At 41.6% G+C, this 19,239-nt stretch overlaps 1 protein-coding gene across 3 annotated transcripts in view; it reads right to left on the bottom strand.

The window, feature by feature from the left end:
* SLC1A1 (solute carrier family 1 member 1) overlaps positions 1-18,764 on the bottom strand; it is a 56,058-nt gene extending 37,294 nt beyond the window's left edge. Inside the window, exons 1-2 of one of the 3 annotated variants that reach the window (XM_074811948.1) lie at positions 18,625-18,764; positions 3,215-3,355 (exon numbers count right to left, since the gene is read on the bottom strand). In XM_074811948.1, coding sequence (XP_074668049.1) covers positions 3,215-3,355; positions 18,625-18,715 — 232 coding nt within the window. In that variant the 5' untranslated portion in view covers positions 18,716-18,764. Of the gene's footprint in view, positions 1-3,214; positions 3,356-17,396; positions 17,416-18,624 lie in introns of those variants that run through there. The other 2 variants (XM_074811949.1, XM_074811950.1) reach the window with 2 other exon arrangements.
* Positions 18,765-19,239: the final 475 nt, after the last annotated feature.

The raw sequence follows: 19,239 nt of genomic DNA, 5'->3' as shown, positions 1-19,239 counted from the left end.
CTGTGCACAGTCTTAGCCTGCAGAAAAGGCACAATAACATGATTTAATGTTTAACTTTCTCTCATAGTGAGTTAAGTAGCAACCCCTTAACTTGTGAACTAAAAAGACAGTCATTCAGGACGAGCTGATGTGTTGTCACTAGTTTTACTGCAGTAACTTCATATGCATTATGGCCCTAATGTCTGCCACTGAGCCTGTGAACATGTACACAGGTCTGACAGCTGTGATCATTGGATATAAGCCCTATAAGTGTCTGCATAATATGCAAATCCTGAGGAGGTGGGCATACTCAGAACACCACTGGTCCCACCAAAGACAACCAGCATGCAAGTTGAAGTGCTATTCTTGTATGTCCTGCATTTAGTCAATAATGATAAGGTTATTTTTGAGGAAAATATTTTTGTGTCTCATTCCAGGGAAGGTTCATAGGCAAATGCAAAGATGGGCCCTTGCCACCAACAGTGAGGTGCCTGTCTTGTTTACAGACATAGCTGAAGACACACCCTGGATCCTCCTTAAATTTTTAATTCCTCTCCTTGTTCTATTCTTTATAGTATTTTCTGAAAGTGTGAATTTTTCTTTGGTGCTAATATTCAGAATTGCAAAGAGGTCATGTTGTCTACCTTGACTTTAGTAAGGTTTTTGAGTCTCCCATAACAGCCCACAAGAAAAAAATGACAAAGTACAGGTTAGAAAATTGCACAGTGAGGTGAATTGAAAACTGGCTGAATGGCCTGGCCCAGAAGGTTGTAATAACCAGCGCAAGTCTGGTTGGAGGCAAGTCACTACTGGTGTACCCCAAAGGTCAATACGGGGGCCAAGACTGTATAACATCTTCATCAGTGACCCAGATGTTGGGACAGAGTGCTCCCTAGCAAGTTCACAGGTGATACAAAACTGGGAGGAGTGGCTGTTACATGAGATGGTTATACTGCCATTCAGAGGTACCTGGATGGGCTGGAGAATTTGTCTGAGAGAAATCTCATGAAGATCAACAAGGACAAACACAAAGCTCTATATCTGGGGAGGAATGATGCAAGGCACCAGTACATGCTGGAGGCTGACTGGCTGGAGAACAGCTCTGCAGAGAAGGACCTGAGCATCCTGATGGACAACAAGCTGACCATAAAACAGCAACATCTCATAGCAAAGTGGCCAACAGCCTCCTGGGCAGTACTATGAAGAGCACTGCCAGTGTGTGGAGTGAGGTGATCTTTTCCATAGACACATCACCAGTGAGGCCACACCTGGAGTCCTGTGCCCAGTTCTGGGTTCCCCAGTACAAGAAAGAGATTGAATAGTAGTTTACATATCTGCATCAACTAACATCTAGATAAGTGCTATGCCCTCTGATTATCACATTTACATTCTTTCTATGTAAATTGGATATGCCAAGGTCAGAATCAGAGCATCTCATTGATATGAATCTAATGCCTGTAATCTACAGTCTTTAAAATTCAAGTTTATATTAGTAGTTACAAAGGCAGTTTATTCATGCTGGAATAGTAAACATTAAATAGCAGCATAGTATTTTTAGCTGCATGATTCATTTCCCCTCACAACTACTGGACAGGGATACATTTAATAAATAATTCATTTCATGGTTATCCTAATGATATAATTTCTTTCTGAAGACATAGGCCCAACTTAATTTACAAATAAAAGCTTGTTCTAAAAAAGAAATAGATTAGTCTTATCTTGGCAGCTTTTCCTGGATCTTTTGTCACAGACTCAAGTTCAATATGATAAAAGTAGAGTTCAGTTTTCCTTTGCTTTCTGTCTCATCTCCTCCTCTATAGAAAAATGCTGCTGTTCTGACTATTAGTTAAAACACCAAGCCCTTTTTATTGCTCTCTCTGTTCTTCTCTCCTTTACATACTGTTTTATCTCCCTTCATTCCTTTGGACACAGTCCTTGTCTGTTTTCTGCCACCATTTCTTACTCTGCCTCTTGCAGCTTTCCTTTCTGGATGTCTCCATCTTGCAGCTCTTGATATTCTTCTCCATTTCAACCCTGTCACCCTGCATTATAGATATGCCTCAAAGGCCTTGGCAGCTTCCCTTAGGCCCTTCCTGTCATAGGCCCACTTTGCGGTGCGCTGCTGAAATTAGGGATATTTTTGGCCATGAACTTTGAGGAGCTTGGGAGTTTGCATTCAATACCCTATTCGTGAAAGTACTTTCATAGCATGATCCAAATTCCCCTCTCATTTTCTGATCATGACATGCTCTCCTTTTCTGCAGTCAAATGTCTGATGTATTACCACGACTATCCAACCAAACAACAAACACCTGGACATAAATATATTCCCAAAATAGAGGCTTTGTGGAGATGAAACTGGACATTATAGTGACAAATGTTTCCTGATTCATTGTAGGAAGTAAAAGAAATCAGTCACAACCCTTGTTCCCTCAGTAAAGGCTTAAAGAATAAAGACAAGTTTGTTTGGCTTTCTTTACCTTTTTTTTTTTTTGTTTGGATGAGCTGTTAGCAAATTCTAGCATGCCATGGCAGGGCTCCAGCCAATGGCTTGCTTGTTTCTTCCAAAAGAGGGAAGCTTTGCTCTTCTTTCCATAACCCCTTTCTGGCCACACAGCCCCCTTCCCCACTCTCTTGCACTTCTCCAAAACTCCTTTGAACCAAGCACACCAAACAGATTTTTTTTCTTTTTTTTTCCCCTAAGTTGTAGTTTTCTGTCAGGTCAGTGAATTGAATGGACTCACAGAAGGATTCAGCAAATGCCAAGCTCATGCAAGGCACCTCATGGGAGTTTGTGGAGACCAGGGAAGTGTAGGTGAGGAATCTCCTCTTTTTATGACAGTAAACTATGAGATCAGCTCTCCCTTTCTTGTGAAATGGCAGCATGAGACTACTTACAATAGTTAACTCTGTACCTGAGAATATGCAGTTGCAGCTTTGGGCTTGCAATTTGCAACTGTTTAACCCACTCCTGAAAACAGGGAGAAAGAGATAGAAGAATCTATAAACATGTAAGTTATTACCTCACAGCTCTTTATAACTTAATTACCAGATAATGGTGCTAATCCTTCCAAATCCATTCTCATTACATATAAAAAGGCTTAACCTATATGTATGCAATCTATACTTTTCATCATAGAGTTCCGTCAAATTGTTTTTAAAGGTTATTTCTTTTAGAAAGAAAGTTAAACCACAGTGATAATCTCATCAGCTAACAGTACATTTCCAGTCATACCTGTGATCATACTTGATATGATTAATGGCAGAATGATGAGTTTGAGCATTCTCATCAGCACTTCCCCAGGAAAGGAAAAATAGAATTTATCCAGGTTAGACAGTTTGCCATATTCCCGAACCAGCATGCCGACTCCAATACCTAAAAGGCACATAAAAAATGTGACACAAATTAGCAGTAGAGTAGAGACATGGGGAAGAAGAAGGAAAAATAGAAGAACAGTAAAACAAAAAGAGCAAGCAATAAACATATCTTTACAGCCATGGTGGAAATTCTAAAGCAAATCGGAGAAGAGATATTTCCTTTTCTGTTGTATATATTGATGATAGGCACAGTAATAACAAATATAATTCTGAAATTGGAGGATGTCTTTAGGTATGTCTTTGGAAAAATCTTGATTATGTCCTCTGATTATCAGTCCAGTCCAGCAGTGACTTTTTACCCATTTTCACTAGCTCTAGAAGACCCATAACTGGCATTAAAAATAATCAGTATAATGTATAAACACTACCAAACATTAAAGAAATTGATACGAAATAAATATTTTAGGTAATTTGTATCAGTGAAAATATGTCTACCCAGTAGCAATATTTTCAGTAGTTGGGGCTCTACATAATAAAGAAATGAGTGTGACTACAATCACTAAATTAATTTCATAAGTTCCAGGAAATTGATAAAAAAAATACACTCAGCATATTTCACACTCACTGCACTACACAACCGATCTACAAAATACCAGATTTTAAGTTTAATCAATGAGTGAGCCACACAGCACAAGGCACCTTCATACTCCTCTTATCTTTCGATTAAATGAATTATCAGGTAGTTCTAACTTCTGAGACAAATCTCAGATAAGAGTTCTACCAAAAGAAAATAAATCATAGGTCAAAAGAAAAATGTCTTCAGTTTGACAGGCAATATGATTTTTGACTGAAAATCACTGGTATGGGAAATGTGTTCATCAGCGTTTAGAAAGCATTACGATTGTTGTTTCACATACAAACTTTGTCATGCTTCAGAGTCCCGGCTAAACTGAGTATCAAGAGATCCAATCCCTAACTGGATTCAGTGAGAGACATGGCAACTCAGAACGCTTCATTAATCCCTGTGTTGAAAGGTCTTATTTGTATGAATAGCCTCATTGTATGAATAGCCTCACTGAAGTTACCGTAATTATTTACACCCCTTGGTATTTTAGTGACATCAGTAGCATGTATTTTGCAGCAGAATTCTTACAAAAGCACAAGAAGGTGCTACCAGTCTACCTTTACCAGCCTCAGTGGCTTATGTAAACTTGCAGGGTCCCAGGAAAGCTGTTAGTGCCCAAGCCAAAGGCACCTTCTTCCCCAGTTGTTTGGGGTTTTTTTATGATATACAAGGCATTTAAGTTAGATGTTGCTCAAGAAGCTGGTGTAAAGTTTGACTAAACAGGCTATAGGACACATTCCTTATTTTAAGTGATTGAAGTTGTGGAGTCAGACAATACTAGCAGGTTCAAAACCAGATTTGGGCAAGTCCACAGACAACTGGTCCATACTGTTGATACTGAAGGAATTAGACAGGGATCCCATATCCAATTCTCTACCAAACAAGAAACTCATTAACATTCTCTTCTAGAAAGTACGGATTTTTGCAAAAATCCTCCCTAAAGATTCACCATGGCTGTGGTTTATGCTGGCTCACATGCTATCTGGATGTTAGTTGATGCAGAAATGTAAACCACTAGTAACCGTCACAGAACTTGCCCCTGAGAGCACAAAAAGATCATGAACCATGTTTTCTGTGCTCTATGCACCTGCAAAAGCAAACTGAAAGAAAATAGAGGCAGATTATAAACTCCTACCAAGTCTTTCCTATTCATACAGATGGAAAATAAATAAGTTAACCTTTCAGGCAAACAGGCTGCTCTATCAACTATTAAGATTTCTGATTTAGGTGTCGTCTGTGCCAGTGAATACGGGCAGTTTAAATTCCTTGCAACAATCTTGAATCTTAATAGCCTTGAAAATATTTACAATATTATGTAAATGCCCTTGATCAGTGAATGATAAAGACACAATGATCTCTATTTCTAATCTAGTGACTGAACAAAATGTGTTGAAAAGAATTAATCTCCACCTTAAGATAACCGCAAACAAGATAAAACTCTGTAAAATGGTTACATGTATTGAAGTAAGTTGCAAAGGCTTTGATCCTGAAAACCCCAGTGTAAACAGCTCAATCTAAGCATATGGGTAATCTCTGTGTCTTCAGACTATTCACACAATTTAGGGTTAAATTGCAGCAAGACTAGAATTTATGATTATTAAAAGTTGTGTAATGCCACTTTACTTTGAGCAGGTGTGACTAGGACGTGTTCTAACCAAGTGCATTTTATTCCAGGTGGTGACAGTCAGGTTTGACCAGCTAGGAAGTTTGGTCATCGTACATTTAACAGGATTACTAGCAGGTAGAAAGATTCACCCTCATTTTCATTCTGCAGAGCTCTCTTTTCCACTTCTTTAGATTTCACTACAAAAACTTCCCACGTGCTCTCAAAAATTTAGCAAGGTTTCCTTAAGCTTAATTTACATATTTATATTTGTTTAATTCTTTTTTGGTGAGGATATTATTTATCTAGTGGCAGTAACTGAGAATAGACTTCCTCATTCCAACAATCTCTTGAAATTACACTATTTTCCCACTTCCTTGTTCATTGCTATTTCTTTACCAGACAGAGCACTTATGTCCATATTAACTTGTATAGTATGCCAAAATATAGTAAAATGCAGCTACCTTTTAATTGAAGCTAGCATCTAGCATATATTGCTTGAATTTAGCACAGGAATATAAGAAGAAATCTTATTTTGTAACAGTAACAAGAAAAGGTTAGACAGTTAGCAGAATAAATTTGCTTATGTACTGGAGATGGATGTATATAGAACTTTTTGATCCTTGTCTCAGTAATCAAGTTCAAGTGGAATTTTCCTCCTGGGAATTATAATGGACGGAAAGAAGTGTGGCCCAGCATAAACATATTTCACATGGTCATCAGTGCTTTGAACATCGCACTTATTACAGCAGTCCTAAGCAAGTCCTAAGTCTTATAAAATGTTAGTTTCTCTATATGAATGTTACTGATACTCCACCATTTCTGAAACTAATTCTCACATGTGGAATTACTTCTAACAAACACAAAACACCCTATAGTAGGCAAACTTTCTACTATGTATTAGGATTTTTCCTTTCTTTTAATTTCTGTCTTTTTCATTTATGGGATAATTGACTTATTTTTTTTAAAGAGCAAAACATCACATTTCCTGCTTGTTCTCTTCCTCCTTCCTCAGTTTCAATCACTCCACCTTTCTTCTTGTCCAATGCTAAATTGTTTTTCTTTCTTTTCCATCCCTTCTCCTTCCTTTTCCTTCTTGCCCACATGGCTAAGTTAGGTTATGATGTTTACCGCAAGAGCTACTTACAGCTCAATGGCAAGTACCACTTAAGTACCAGATTTCTGCAATACTGGGCAGAAGGGAAGAATGAAGGTGGAAAAAACAGTACAATCTCATGTCTTTAGTTTCATTTTCTAAGGCAAATATATCCTTGCAACTGTGCATAGTACAGCACATGTTATATAGCATGGTGTCTACGTTTTCTCTCCCAGCAGCTACTGACACTGAAAGAGAAAGATGCAGTCTGGGTCCCTGGGATTGCAATGCATGAAGAAGACACAGGACAATTCTCTTGTCTGAACCTATATGAAACAACATATGCCTTGACTCCACGGCAGTACTCTTCCAGGTAGCACATAGTCTCTTTACAAGCTTGGTAAAAGACAGAAAATCCTTCAAAGAAAGGCCGTAAATGCAGACTAAAAGAAGTGAGGGGTGAGGGTGAGAAGAACAAGAAAAACAGAATGGAAGAAAAACATTGAAAATGAGCATATCAGGGGAAATCTGTTGGCACCCATTTTTCAGGTAGTATTTGGAGTCCCAGCATAAAAAGCTGTAGGGAATACATGCTTCCTCTGTATGGGATGACCCATTTTTTGTTGTGTTATCCAGGGACAGGGGAGCAGGAAGTACTGCAAGGGGATAGCACCTGCAACTGGCTGCACTGCATGTAGCACTAGATCCATCATATCCGTCAAGCCTGAGGCTTTACAGGGCCTAAGAGATGATGGCTGTGTGCAATAAGGTGGCAGAACCAGTCTGGTCTGTGTACATGTGTGCAGTGAGTGAACCACAGAAATTAGGTAAAATGTATCTTGGGAGACCATTATGTTGTAGGTTCCAAATATCTAACCAAAGCTAGCTCTGTGACATTTGGGTATCTGGTGAACATTCATCACAATCTGCCCTACATCTAGAGTATGTCTTTTTGCATACTGCTGTTGTTTCTGAAATGTCTAAGGAAAAAGGCAAATTATTTGCATGGGAACAACTATAGGACTACTACATTCTTCTTCAAGTACTGTGATGCAGTTCATGACACAGATTAGGAGATTATTAAGAAAAGAAACAAATATCCTGTTCAAACAAATTCCATAACCTCTGGGCTCATCTATACTAGCATTTATGGGGAGTGTCACAGATTGTCCTACAGCTGTTTTAAACTTGTAAAAATGTGCTGCCCTCTCAGCAGCCATCTGAGCAACTAAATGTGGAGACTATTTACAGTTTTTCAGAGAGTGATGGCTAAATCCTGAAGCCTTTTTTGTATAAATATGTAGGGTCAACATAATTCAGATCTTGAACTTGAAAATTCAGAACCCCTGAGTAGCTGAATCTGTTCAGAACATGCAGTATGGCATGACTGTAGTTACTTGCTTTACATCATTACCATTGTGGGTTAGATACTCTTCAGAACCTAATTACATCTGGGATAACAAAGATGATGCACGATACTATCCACCTTTACTTTCTTTACCTTCATTCACAGGTAAAACAACTCATGATTTAGGAACAAATAACTGAAGCCCACACATAGACATGCCTGGTCCTACTTCTCACACAACTATAAACCAGATAAAATTAGCGTCTAAGAGGTAGGACTCCCTAACATGTTATTTGCACTCATGGATGACAACACAGATATGGGATGCACGGTGTAAACTAGCAGGGAGTTCTTGATCCATCAGTGTGCTGGTGTCCTGGTTCTTGATCCATCAGTGTGCTGGTGTCCAGTGGGATGGGGAGGAGAATTGGGAAAAAAGGAAACTCATGGGTTGAAATAAGAACAGTTTAATAACTAAAATAGAATAAAATATAATAACAACAACAATAATAAATAATAATAGTAATTTAAAGGAATATAACAAAAAGAGAGAGGAAAAAAAAACAGGAAAAGGCAAGTGATGCACAATGCAATTGCTCACCACCCACTGACAGAAACCCCAGAAACAATTCCCCCACCCACCAACTCCCCCCAGTTTATGTACTGAGCATGACTTCCTATGGTATGGAATAGCTCTTTGGCTAGTTGAGGTCACCTGTCCTGGCCACGCTCCCTCCCAGCTTCTTGTGCACCTGCTCACTGGCAGAGCATGGGAAACTGAAAAATCCTTATATTAGGATTTGCAACTTAGCAACACCTAAAGCATCAGTGTGTTACCAACATTATTCTCACACTGAATCCGAGACACAGCACTGTACCAGCTACGGGGAAGAAAATTAACTCCATCACAGCCAAAACCAGGACAGTGTGATCCTACAGAAACAGCACATTGCCTTCCACTCCCGCTGACTTTATTATGGGAACAATCCTTAAGAATGAACCATAAAGACAATGAGAGAAGAAATCCAGAGTACATTTCTGGGGAAAACAATCTGTTTTGTAAAATGATCTATTCTGAATGACATGTCTCTTTCTGAAAAACACTGTGGTATTGATTTTTCCTGTTTTCATATAATTCCAACATGTAGCAACTTTTCCCTTTCACTGCAGCAGAGTTAGTGATTCTGGCCGGTACTGATAGACACTGGGGGAATTACAGGAATTTTGCATTGATATGGTGTTGAAAAAAAAAAAACACATGGTCATGTCTCATGGTTCAAACCTGATATTTAATTGTACTGTAGCAACATAGATTGTGCTATTAACAAAGTGATTAAGCTCTTCATAATTTCACGATATGTTGTTCACGTGGCAGACTAAAATACAAATACTTCTATCATATTGGTGGGCCTTAATAGGATTACCTTTACAGCAGATATTTCATGGGACTGAAAAGGCTGCCAAACAAAGTCCACTGACTTGATTTGAAACACAATACAAAACATTCAATATAAACATGTCAAATTGCAGTACAGGCAGGCAAGATTTTTCCAGTCTGTAATACAGTCTGAGTCCTTTAGTAATATTTTATAAAATCTATTTTGTTTCTGCTCTCTCCAGAGTTTCTGTAGTATCACTGGCTGTCTCTTAACTACAAAGAAATACACAGTGACAACTACAGAACACTAAAAGAGAGGGTGTAGAAGAAATTATTACTTATAATAATACTTATAAACTTATTATTCCAGTTTATTAATTCAGCTCTCTTTGCATTATTTTTAATATTTTCTAATGTTATGCATTTTACTGTTTTACACTCTTCTTGACAATTAGTATTCCTTCCTATAAACTTACCGATGTTGACTGAAAAAAACAAGATTCTTAGAAAACTGCAGGCATATACTGAGGTAGGATTTAGAGTCTCTGGGTATAATTGCTTGGCAGCTGATCTTAGCTCTCTGGATGCTGGTGTTGCCCAGACTACCAGCTTGCTTACAAAGATATGTGAAGAAAAGTTCTCTCAGAAATCTTCCAGAAGAAAGTTCTCCAGTCAGACCTTGGTCTGCTGAAAAATATTTAGTAGGAATGTATTAGAGGAAGGTGTGCTCATTTCTCTGCTGTGGTGAGACTCCCTGTGTCCTCTCCCTGATTAACCTGTTGAGGGTGCAGTGGTTGTAAATTCCTTCACAGGAATGACACACTGTCATCTGACTGCAATGTGAGGAAAGTCTGGGTGGACAGTGACTCCCTGTGATGGACCTTCAGGAATGAGGGCAAGGTGGAGCACTACTGGCCAGAGGGGATAGAACCAGCATCTCCAGTGTGGGGTACTCGCCTTACTCACAGCAGGTGTGAAGACCACTGCAACCAGCAAAGCCACGTTAACTCTTGATACTTTCTGTGCTGCAGGAGCCTGTAGCAGGACTGATAACACAGAGCGGCCTGTAGCAGTCACTGATAACACAGGGTGGCCTCTCTGCAATGCAGCCCTGCACAGGACCCACCCCACCCTTAGTCAAACCAAGGGAAGTTATTTCATTCAGCCAGAAAAAGGGAAATAACGGCCATTCTCCTGTGACTATGAGTGACCACAGTTCTGCTGAATGCTGAACCAGTGTTCCCCAGAATGGCAATGTGCAGATGTCTAAGCAGTTTGATAATTTAACAGTGTCTCCTAAATGTCCGCATTTAGTTTAGGAAACTCTTAGTTTCCTCATTTATCTAAATATGCCGTAGATTAATTTCATGTGTACATATCTTCCAAATATTTTCAGTATGCAGATGCAAATTCTATCTGACAAAGCCAAGATAAAAGAATACAGCTGAAGAAAAGAAAGATCCTTTACAATTGTGCTTCATCTGTATATGTATCTCAGTACACTAGCGAGAACTGCCTTACAGAACCTACCTATAGGAACAGTCCAGTAACATACAGAAAAAATACAGAGAAGTGGTGTGAAGAATTCATTCCTTGGTTAATCCTTAAATCTGTTAAATTAAGTTGTATCAGAAATACAATTTGCCTCTTTCACAGCTTTTCAACAAACTTGGTGACTCATTAGATTTGTGAGGTTAAGTACAGTACTTACAACTTCAACATATTAAACATCATATTATCAAGATTATGTCATAAATTAAGTAATCTGAGGAAAATGACAGTTTTTTCCCAGCTATACAACCTACATTTCTTCATTACTTTGGATGTGTCCTGGTGAAAGCACCTGTTCTGTTGGGAATACTCTGTGAAACTCATTAAGGCTTGAGGAAAAGTGAACTCAAACTGGAACACATACAGAGAAGGACTGCAGAGTGATGAAAAGAATAAGGAGCCTACATTCTGAAAGGAGATTAAAGAGCTTGGTTTGTCCAGCAGGGATGAGTGAGCTAGAATTACAGAAAATGAATGAAAAGCAGAGAAAGAGCAATGTTTTAACAAATGGATGCATATTGAACCTGAATACAATTAGACTGGAAATTGTAAGGCTTTCAACAATCAGGCTGATGAATAGAGCTTCCTAGGACAGTGTGCAGCACCAAAGAGCCTACTCAGCTTTAACATGGAGCATGATACGTTAAAGAAGTTTAGCTAAAATGGTGTAACCTGAAGCAGCAGTGGACTGGATGTGATAGCCTAGGAGGTATCTCATATTTCTGTGTTTTACAGTAAAATTGAAATGTAACCTGGCAATGGTAACTTGTCCTTCTTTTGCAGACCTTTGCATAACCCCTTTCAGCTGTTACTTCTAAACCCACTACCATTCTCCTTCACTCCACCCATCTGTAACTTGGGAGGCCTTCTTTAACTAGGACCTCTCTCCTCCGCAGTCATCCAGACATGTACAGGTCTTGTGGCTTCCTCCATGTCTCCAAACCCACTCAATTTTATAAAAGAATGCTTTAATTTGGATGCCTTTTGTCACTCATTTCAGATACTGTCATGTCTCCAGTTCTGGTGATTCTAGCGTCTAACATTTTGCTTACATGCCCTATTACATGTACATATTACAACACCAGTGGCAACATTCCAATGCCACCCAAAAGATTAGAGCTTCTCACCCTTTCTTGTAAAAGCCCACTGATCTTCTGTTCTCTTTCCACAACATTTGCTTTCAATCCCAAAGCTGTCTGAGCACCTTTGTACATTCTGTATAATCCAAGAGATATTAGCGCAATAGCACACATCAGGAAAAATACATCTTCATTCAAGACCCCTGAAACACATGAGAAACTAAATGGTCGGCAGTGGTATAAGAAAGGTGGAAGGCTAGTAACTGGGACTATCTGCCAGATACTGACCCTTGTTACGGTTTCTGTTTTAAACTGTGATGAGAGGGAAGGACAGTAAACAGGACATACCTTTCCAGCTATCCCCTTGCTGGAAGGGCAGTGGAACGATTCTGACTGTAATAGATTGAGACAAGTGCCAGAAAGGCAATTTAGTGGAAACTAAAGAAAGACAGATAGTAACATGCAGAAACATCACTATTCTGAAACTAACGAAGACATCAAAGCTTTGAGAAATCAGAGAGATGACCTAGAAAACTAGTTCAGATTAAGCAAGGTCACAGTGTTTGTGGTTCCAAAAGCATGAAAGGACCAAGAAGTGTTTTGCAATATATTGTGAAAATACTTAAGATTACATATAATCCATAGCAATTGTTATCATGTCACATTTAATCTTCTGGCATGCTATCGGGTTATCATGGAATGTGTAATATATGGAACAACAGTAGACAGAAAAATACATCTTGAACACTATGTCCAATATAGCCCCGATCTTCAACATGTATGATACAGATGTGATCTCACAGCATGAGATACTGTTGTGGGGCCATAAGTAAAAATGCCTTCCACAGATCCTATGAGGCTTTTGTTAAAAAAAAAAAAAAATAAAATGTAAATTTGCAAACAGTTCAAGTGTTGTTTGTGAGTAGTCTCAACGTGAACATTATCTATTTGTTGGGGTATACAAGAAGAAAGTGTCTTTATGCTTTGTTAAGATGTAAACAGGAAACAAAAAATATTTTTGTAATTACATTGTAGTATTTTCCCTTAAATAATATTGGGAAATTGGAAACAGTAAATATTTTGCTGGTATTAGTATTGGTGTTATTTTTTCAAATGGAAAGAAATATTTCGTTGACTTTGGTAGCTTTGGGGCTTTGTAGAGTGTAAATTGACCTTAGGCTCACTCCTTCCAAAGCTTCCTGTATTTAAAAGTTCAGTTCTAGTGATAGTTTCACTTCATTCACATAAAGTGAAACCCAGGCTTTATGTTAAAACAAGACACAAAATACATGGACAACAGAAAAACACTTTACATACCAGAAGAACAAATAAAAGTTAGGTTTTCTTTGCTTCAAAATAGCTAAGGAGCAAAAGAGACACCATGCTTAACTTCAGTTATCTTTCGTTTCTTTTGTTGGCTGAGTTTCTGGCTCAGAGCATTTTTGATCCTCAGTAGTATGTGAAACTCTCAGATGAAACTGTTAGTCATTCTGCATTTTACTTTCTGTCTTTAAAATTAAATTCAGACATTCTTTCTGAATTGCTGGGTTTCACATATTTCTGAACAGATTCCATCCTGTATCAAACTGTATGCAGTGTGACAAGAAGAACAGACAGATAAGCATCACAACTGTCTAAAGAGGCATAAAAAGTCACAAATATCTGTGCTGCTCTAAATCATACCAGGAAGAAACCAGAGTCTTCTGTTAAATTTCCATGCTACCACAGTTGATTCAGAATGTCTGGTCTTCACCTGTTATAAATTCCAAATTAATAAAACGTTATGCTTCAGAATTCAAGAAAGGAATCAGTTGTTTCCTTTACAACTATACTTGTCAGAAACTGACAGAGTAATAATTTCTTTCGTGCTGTGAAGAAAAGAGCTCTGTTTTTGCTAGTGTATTTCAAGAGGCAATTAATCTGCTTCATTGTTTGTAACCTTCACACTGTATTGTACAAGCAAAGAGAAATGGTACTGAGGACAGTCTAAGCTAACAGGACACTTTTTGGTAAAGGTATGAGGAGGTGGAAATGAAAAAGAGTGAAGACTTACTCCATATCCAGAATGGGCATTTTATTTTTAAATTACACTTGTCAGAGACAGAAAGAACTTACTAGGACAAACTGAAAAGACTTACCCCTCGTATCTGATTACAGAGGGAGTCCAGTCGAAAAGTTAGCAGGTGTGATTACACCTGACAATTTTTTTTAAACTCAGACCTGTGAACAAAAAATATTCCTATTGGGAGATACTACTACTTAATACCATAATATAAAATAATAATTTTCATTAAAATTATAGAGAATAAATTTTTGGCATATGTACTGCTGGGGTGATATCGTAAGGCACAAACCAGAAGCTCCGGTGGCTGCTCTACTCATCAAATTCTGGCAAATAGCTATAGCTGCACCACTCAAGATTTCTGCAATGCTGGTGTTGCAGATAGGATAGTTTAATCTCGCTCTCAAATGCAGGGAGAAAAGGTCTGATGCCAGCCTCAGTCTTCCAACAAGGGAACTAACTGCACAAGAAGGTGTCTGATCCTGCAGAGGCTGAATAAACTTCATTTCAGAGGTGCAAAAATCAGGGCATGCTGGGGATGTTCACCCACGCCCTGCCTCCCTCAGTCGCTGCCTCACACCGCCGCTTCCCAATTCCCGCAGCTCCGCATTTCGCCCCTTCTCCGGCCGCCCCGTCCCAGGGCTCTCCCCGCGGACACCTCGGACAGCTCCCGCCGCCCGCCGCCCCCCGCCCGCCGCTCCGGCTCCGGCTCCGGCTCCCTCTCCCGCCCCGCCCGCCCGGTGACGACACGAAAGCCCCTTTCTCTCAAGACCGGAGGGGTACAGTAGGAGCGCCAGTCATGTATATACGTGAAGAGGAGAATGAAGGAGGCAGTTAATGGCAGAGTACAAAAATGTTCGTTGCTGCCTCACACAGAAACAGCGTTTATACACCTTTGATAAACACGGTTTATGGCTGGCTGAAGAAAAGACACCTGCCATTTACTCCCTCTTGTGATTGGTGGCTATATCGGTCTAAACATTGCATTTCTCTCATCTTCCTCATGAATATATGAACAATTTCGCTGTCCCACACACATGCTGTTGAAAAAAACCCTTCAGTCACAGGCAGGCTCAAAGATACCTGGTTCTGAATTTGTTTAGGAAGTGACAGTCAGACACCCCATTAAGCAACAAAAGAAAAGTACTTATAACATGCAAATTTCTACAAACTGAATCCCTCAGAATCACATTCCCCAGCCACAGAACTATTACAAAAAGACATTGGTCTAACAGATTTGAAAAATACAAGTAGTCAAAAAAATCGCAACCTGTTTGTGTATACTCTCTGAGTACATTAAAAGATCTCTGCTGTAGTATAGTGTGCTGCTGCAACTCAACGCCTGGGACCATACGTACGCAAATCACTTACACTTTAATTTCCACTGTAACAAAAAAACTGTTCTGCTGAAGAATTGCCCAGGACTACCAGCTATTAGGCTATGACCTGCAGACTAATGAATGAATAATTATTTACACATCATCAGCCTTTTACCTCATGACTAGTTTGGCTGTGTTGCAGCAGTGACCTCTTGGAGACAAAGTGATGATAAATAATAGATGCTCTAGGAGAATCCTATGAAGTGTGACTTAAACTCTCCCTTTTCAATCGTCCTTTGGAAACCTGTTTCAGGGTGAGTAAATTTCAGGGATATTTCTGGTTTATTTTGACTTGATTATACAAACTGGAAGCAATATAACTTTATTAAAGGCTGAGCAAGTTGATTTTTAAATCGCTTTTGTTAGCTCAGCTGCTTTGGGCTCTGTAAGGCCAGCAGAGCAAAATGATGCAAGATATCCCTCCTTTCACAGTCACCTATGTGAGGCTGCTACTCTCCTGCCCCTCTGCCTCCTAGAGAAGACCAGTGAGGCAGGAGAGGTGCAGATGAGCCCAAATCTCACCTCTGAGTCACCGGTCAGCACATATGACCCACACTGCATGCTCTAAGAACTAATGAACAATGAGCTTGCTTTGTCAATTTCAGATTCCAAATCTAAGTTCGCAGATGTCTCCACATCAGTTTGGTGGTCTGAAACAGAATCTCCACTAAGGTAAGAAAAATAATCTCTTGAGTCTCGAGTTCTGTGTTATTTGAATAACACATACAAGTGTTTTCACCAAAAAGATGTGACATTCTTAAGATATTTTGTGTACAGATTTTAAATAATCCACCCACCAACTGCCATAAAAGAAATTCCAATGTTTTTGAAAATGTAAATGACAGGCAAATGATTGAATGCTTCAAATATAGCACAAAATAATTACTGTTGAAGGAAGAAGTGTTTGGAATTCTGAGGGGTTTCTGTGTGTTGCTGTCTCCTCTTGTCAGAGATGAACACAACGAGTAATTAAGAAAACTTTTCAGTTTAGGAAGGGTACTAGCAAAGATAAGCATATCTCACCAGGATGCTGAACATGCCACTGATAATGAGCAAAAATCATGATTCCATACAGTAGTGCTGGAATATCAGGCACTTTGCAGCACATCTGGAGAGTTTTCACAGTACATTTCCACAGCTTGCTGCATTTGGTATTTCCACTCCTCACTCATGCATGCTTTTCTGAAAAGTCTGAACATATTTTCTGCTTTCAAAATGATGTGATACCCTTCTGTTTGCAAATGCTAAATTGTTCCTCCAAACTAAGTAGATTAATAAACCTCAGAGCAATTTCCCAGTGTATATTAAAAAAGAATATATATGAAAATTTTATTATGAAGGGTTTGTGGACTCCAAACATTCCTCAAGCTGTAATAAAATGATAACATACAATTCAGCTGAGCCATCCTTACAAGGGTTTCACTGTTCCTGTGCAGTGTATTTCACCTCCAACAAACATGGAAAACGCAGCAGACACATAGCTACTCACAAAATGTAATTTGGTCCAAAGCTCAAGGAATTTTTATGAAGACTGTCTTTGCCATTATTACAGAGCTCCTCTGAGTTCTGGACTGCTAATTACAGTGCAGCAAAGTCCAAAGACACAGGAGGTATTTGGGTGCCTGTCACTCTCTCACTGTGAAGTCCCATTGGGTATTAGGGTCAAATTGTCCCCACAGTTCCCACATTGTCAGGCTCTGTGGTTCCCGGGGAAATCTCATTTCGGAACAATCAGCTTGTAGGATTACACACACTTCAGTTCTACCTACATTGATTGAAGATAATGAGAGGGAAATATTTCTTAACCACTTCTATAACTGGGAAGTATGTCAACTCATAGAAGTGTACCTGACAGGAGTACATGAAAAAGCAAATTGTACACACACAGATACACACACTCCTCCAGTTGTAGAGCCAGATTTTCAGAGCAAGCCCTTAGCACTTGGTATACAGAACTCACAAAAATCTTTCCACTTACTAAAGAGGTGAAAAAGAACTGAGATCTTTCAAATACTTGAATGCATGGAGGAAAACACATGTATACGTATATGGTAAACCTCTGATTACAGCATATAAATAGCTGGGTGGAATTCCAAAAGAATAATTCTCCTCTGAACAAACATGCACAGAAATAGATATGTTCCAGCCAAAAATCAAATCGGCAGAAAAGTCATCTGAAAGAGACACATCAAACAGCATGTGCTGTTAATGAAGTACTTACAACAGCACTTGTCTACAGGAGCAACAGTGCCAAGGAACTCTCTTTGATTAGCATCAAAATAATCACCATGAGAAAATGAAAAGGGTGTGTGACTAGGACCAAAATTACACTCTATGGAAAAGTCTCTTCAGCCAAGTCATCTGACAGCTTCTCTTTTCCCTTTTGCCCACCTATTCTTCATAAGATGGCGTTCAACTCAGTTCTCCTTCAGAAACTTGTCGGGAAGCAGAAGAGAAATCCTCGTATCTTTACAATGGCACCCCCGAAACCCCCACAGTAAGCTGGGTGGCATCGCCAAACTCTTCCAGTGGCACTGCTTGCTTAGGCCACCAGAAGCACCCCAGAGCCACTACCAGTGCTCTCCTGCCCAGCAGCCCCATCGCAGCGGGGCTCCAGACCAGCCGAGGCACCCAGAGTCCCCCTCGCTCCCCGCGGACAGTCCCGCCGCCGCACGCCGCGGTCACCCCGGGCTGTGCCGCGGGTGAGCCGGGGAGAACTGCAGCACCCACGCACCGAGGGCTCACGGTCACCCGGTGCACTTGCAGGTTTTTCACAACACGGTTTCACCCTCCTAATTACCAGACCTTTGTCACACCGGCTGGAGGGACGCCGGCGGGGGGAGGCCCGGCCCAGCGGGCCCCGCGCCCCCCGCGCCTCACCGCCCCGATGGCTGCCGCGCGGGTGGCGCTGTCGTTGCCCACGCGGAACCCCGTTTCAGCCCGGCCGCCGCGGCACCGTGCCTCTGCGGAGCTCTTCCCCGCGGCCACGGCTACGCGACGCCCCGGCCCCGGCGCGCCTCAGCCGGCCTGCGCGCCGCCGGGGGCGTGCAGCCGGGCCCCCTCCCCGCCGCTAGGGCCGTTAGCCATCCGCGACACCGGCGGCGGGCGGGGGGTCGCCGCGCCGGCCATGCGACAGGCAGGGCCGTAACGTGCCGGGCGGGGGGCGGCGACGCCGCACTCCCGCCCCCCTTTCCCCCGCCACTCACCCATCAGCACGGCGGCCACCGTGCTGAGCAGAAGCCAGTTCTTCCTCAGGAAACCCGGGCAGCTGCATCCCTTCCTGCCCGCCTTCGCCATAGCAGGGGGCGGCGGCAGGGGGGGCGGCGGGCCTGGGGCGCTCCACGCCGAGCCGAGCCGTTCCGCACCGCCCGCCTGCGCTCCGCGCTGCTGCGCGCTTACAGAGGGGAGGCGGAGACGTTGCGCCTCACCTGGCAACGGGAGAGCCCGGCCCTCGGCCCGCCCCGCTGCCCGCCCTCCGCCCCCCTGCCCGCTCGGCCGCCAGCCGCCCCTCCTTGAGGGCCTTTCCCCATCCCCGCCGGGGCTGTGCCCGGGGCACGGTGTCCTCCGGGAAGCGGCCCAGGGAGGGGAGGAGAGGGTAGGTCCGCCCGCCGGCTGCCCGGAGCGCTTCGCCCCTCTGATCCCACCAGCCCCGGGCCACAGGGCAGGGGGAGGAAGGAGCAAAGGTGGCTGCTGGGCCCTGCCAGAGGCTGACAATCCGCGTCCGAAGCTGGCCGGGTGCCGTGCTCAGACACCGCTGCCCCCAGCATGCCTCTTTGCTCTTGTGCCCTTTATGCCCCGGGCAGGGCCGGGTCGGGCCGCTG

Source organism: Strix aluco, chromosome Z (genome assembly GCF_031877795.1).
Source record: "Strix aluco isolate bStrAlu1 chromosome Z, bStrAlu1.hap1, whole genome shotgun sequence".
NCBI lineage: Eukaryota > Metazoa > Chordata > Aves > Strigiformes > Strigidae > Strix > Strix aluco.
The sequence above is the reverse complement of the archived record's forward strand: the minus strand, read 5'-3'. Positions and strand labels throughout refer to the sequence as shown.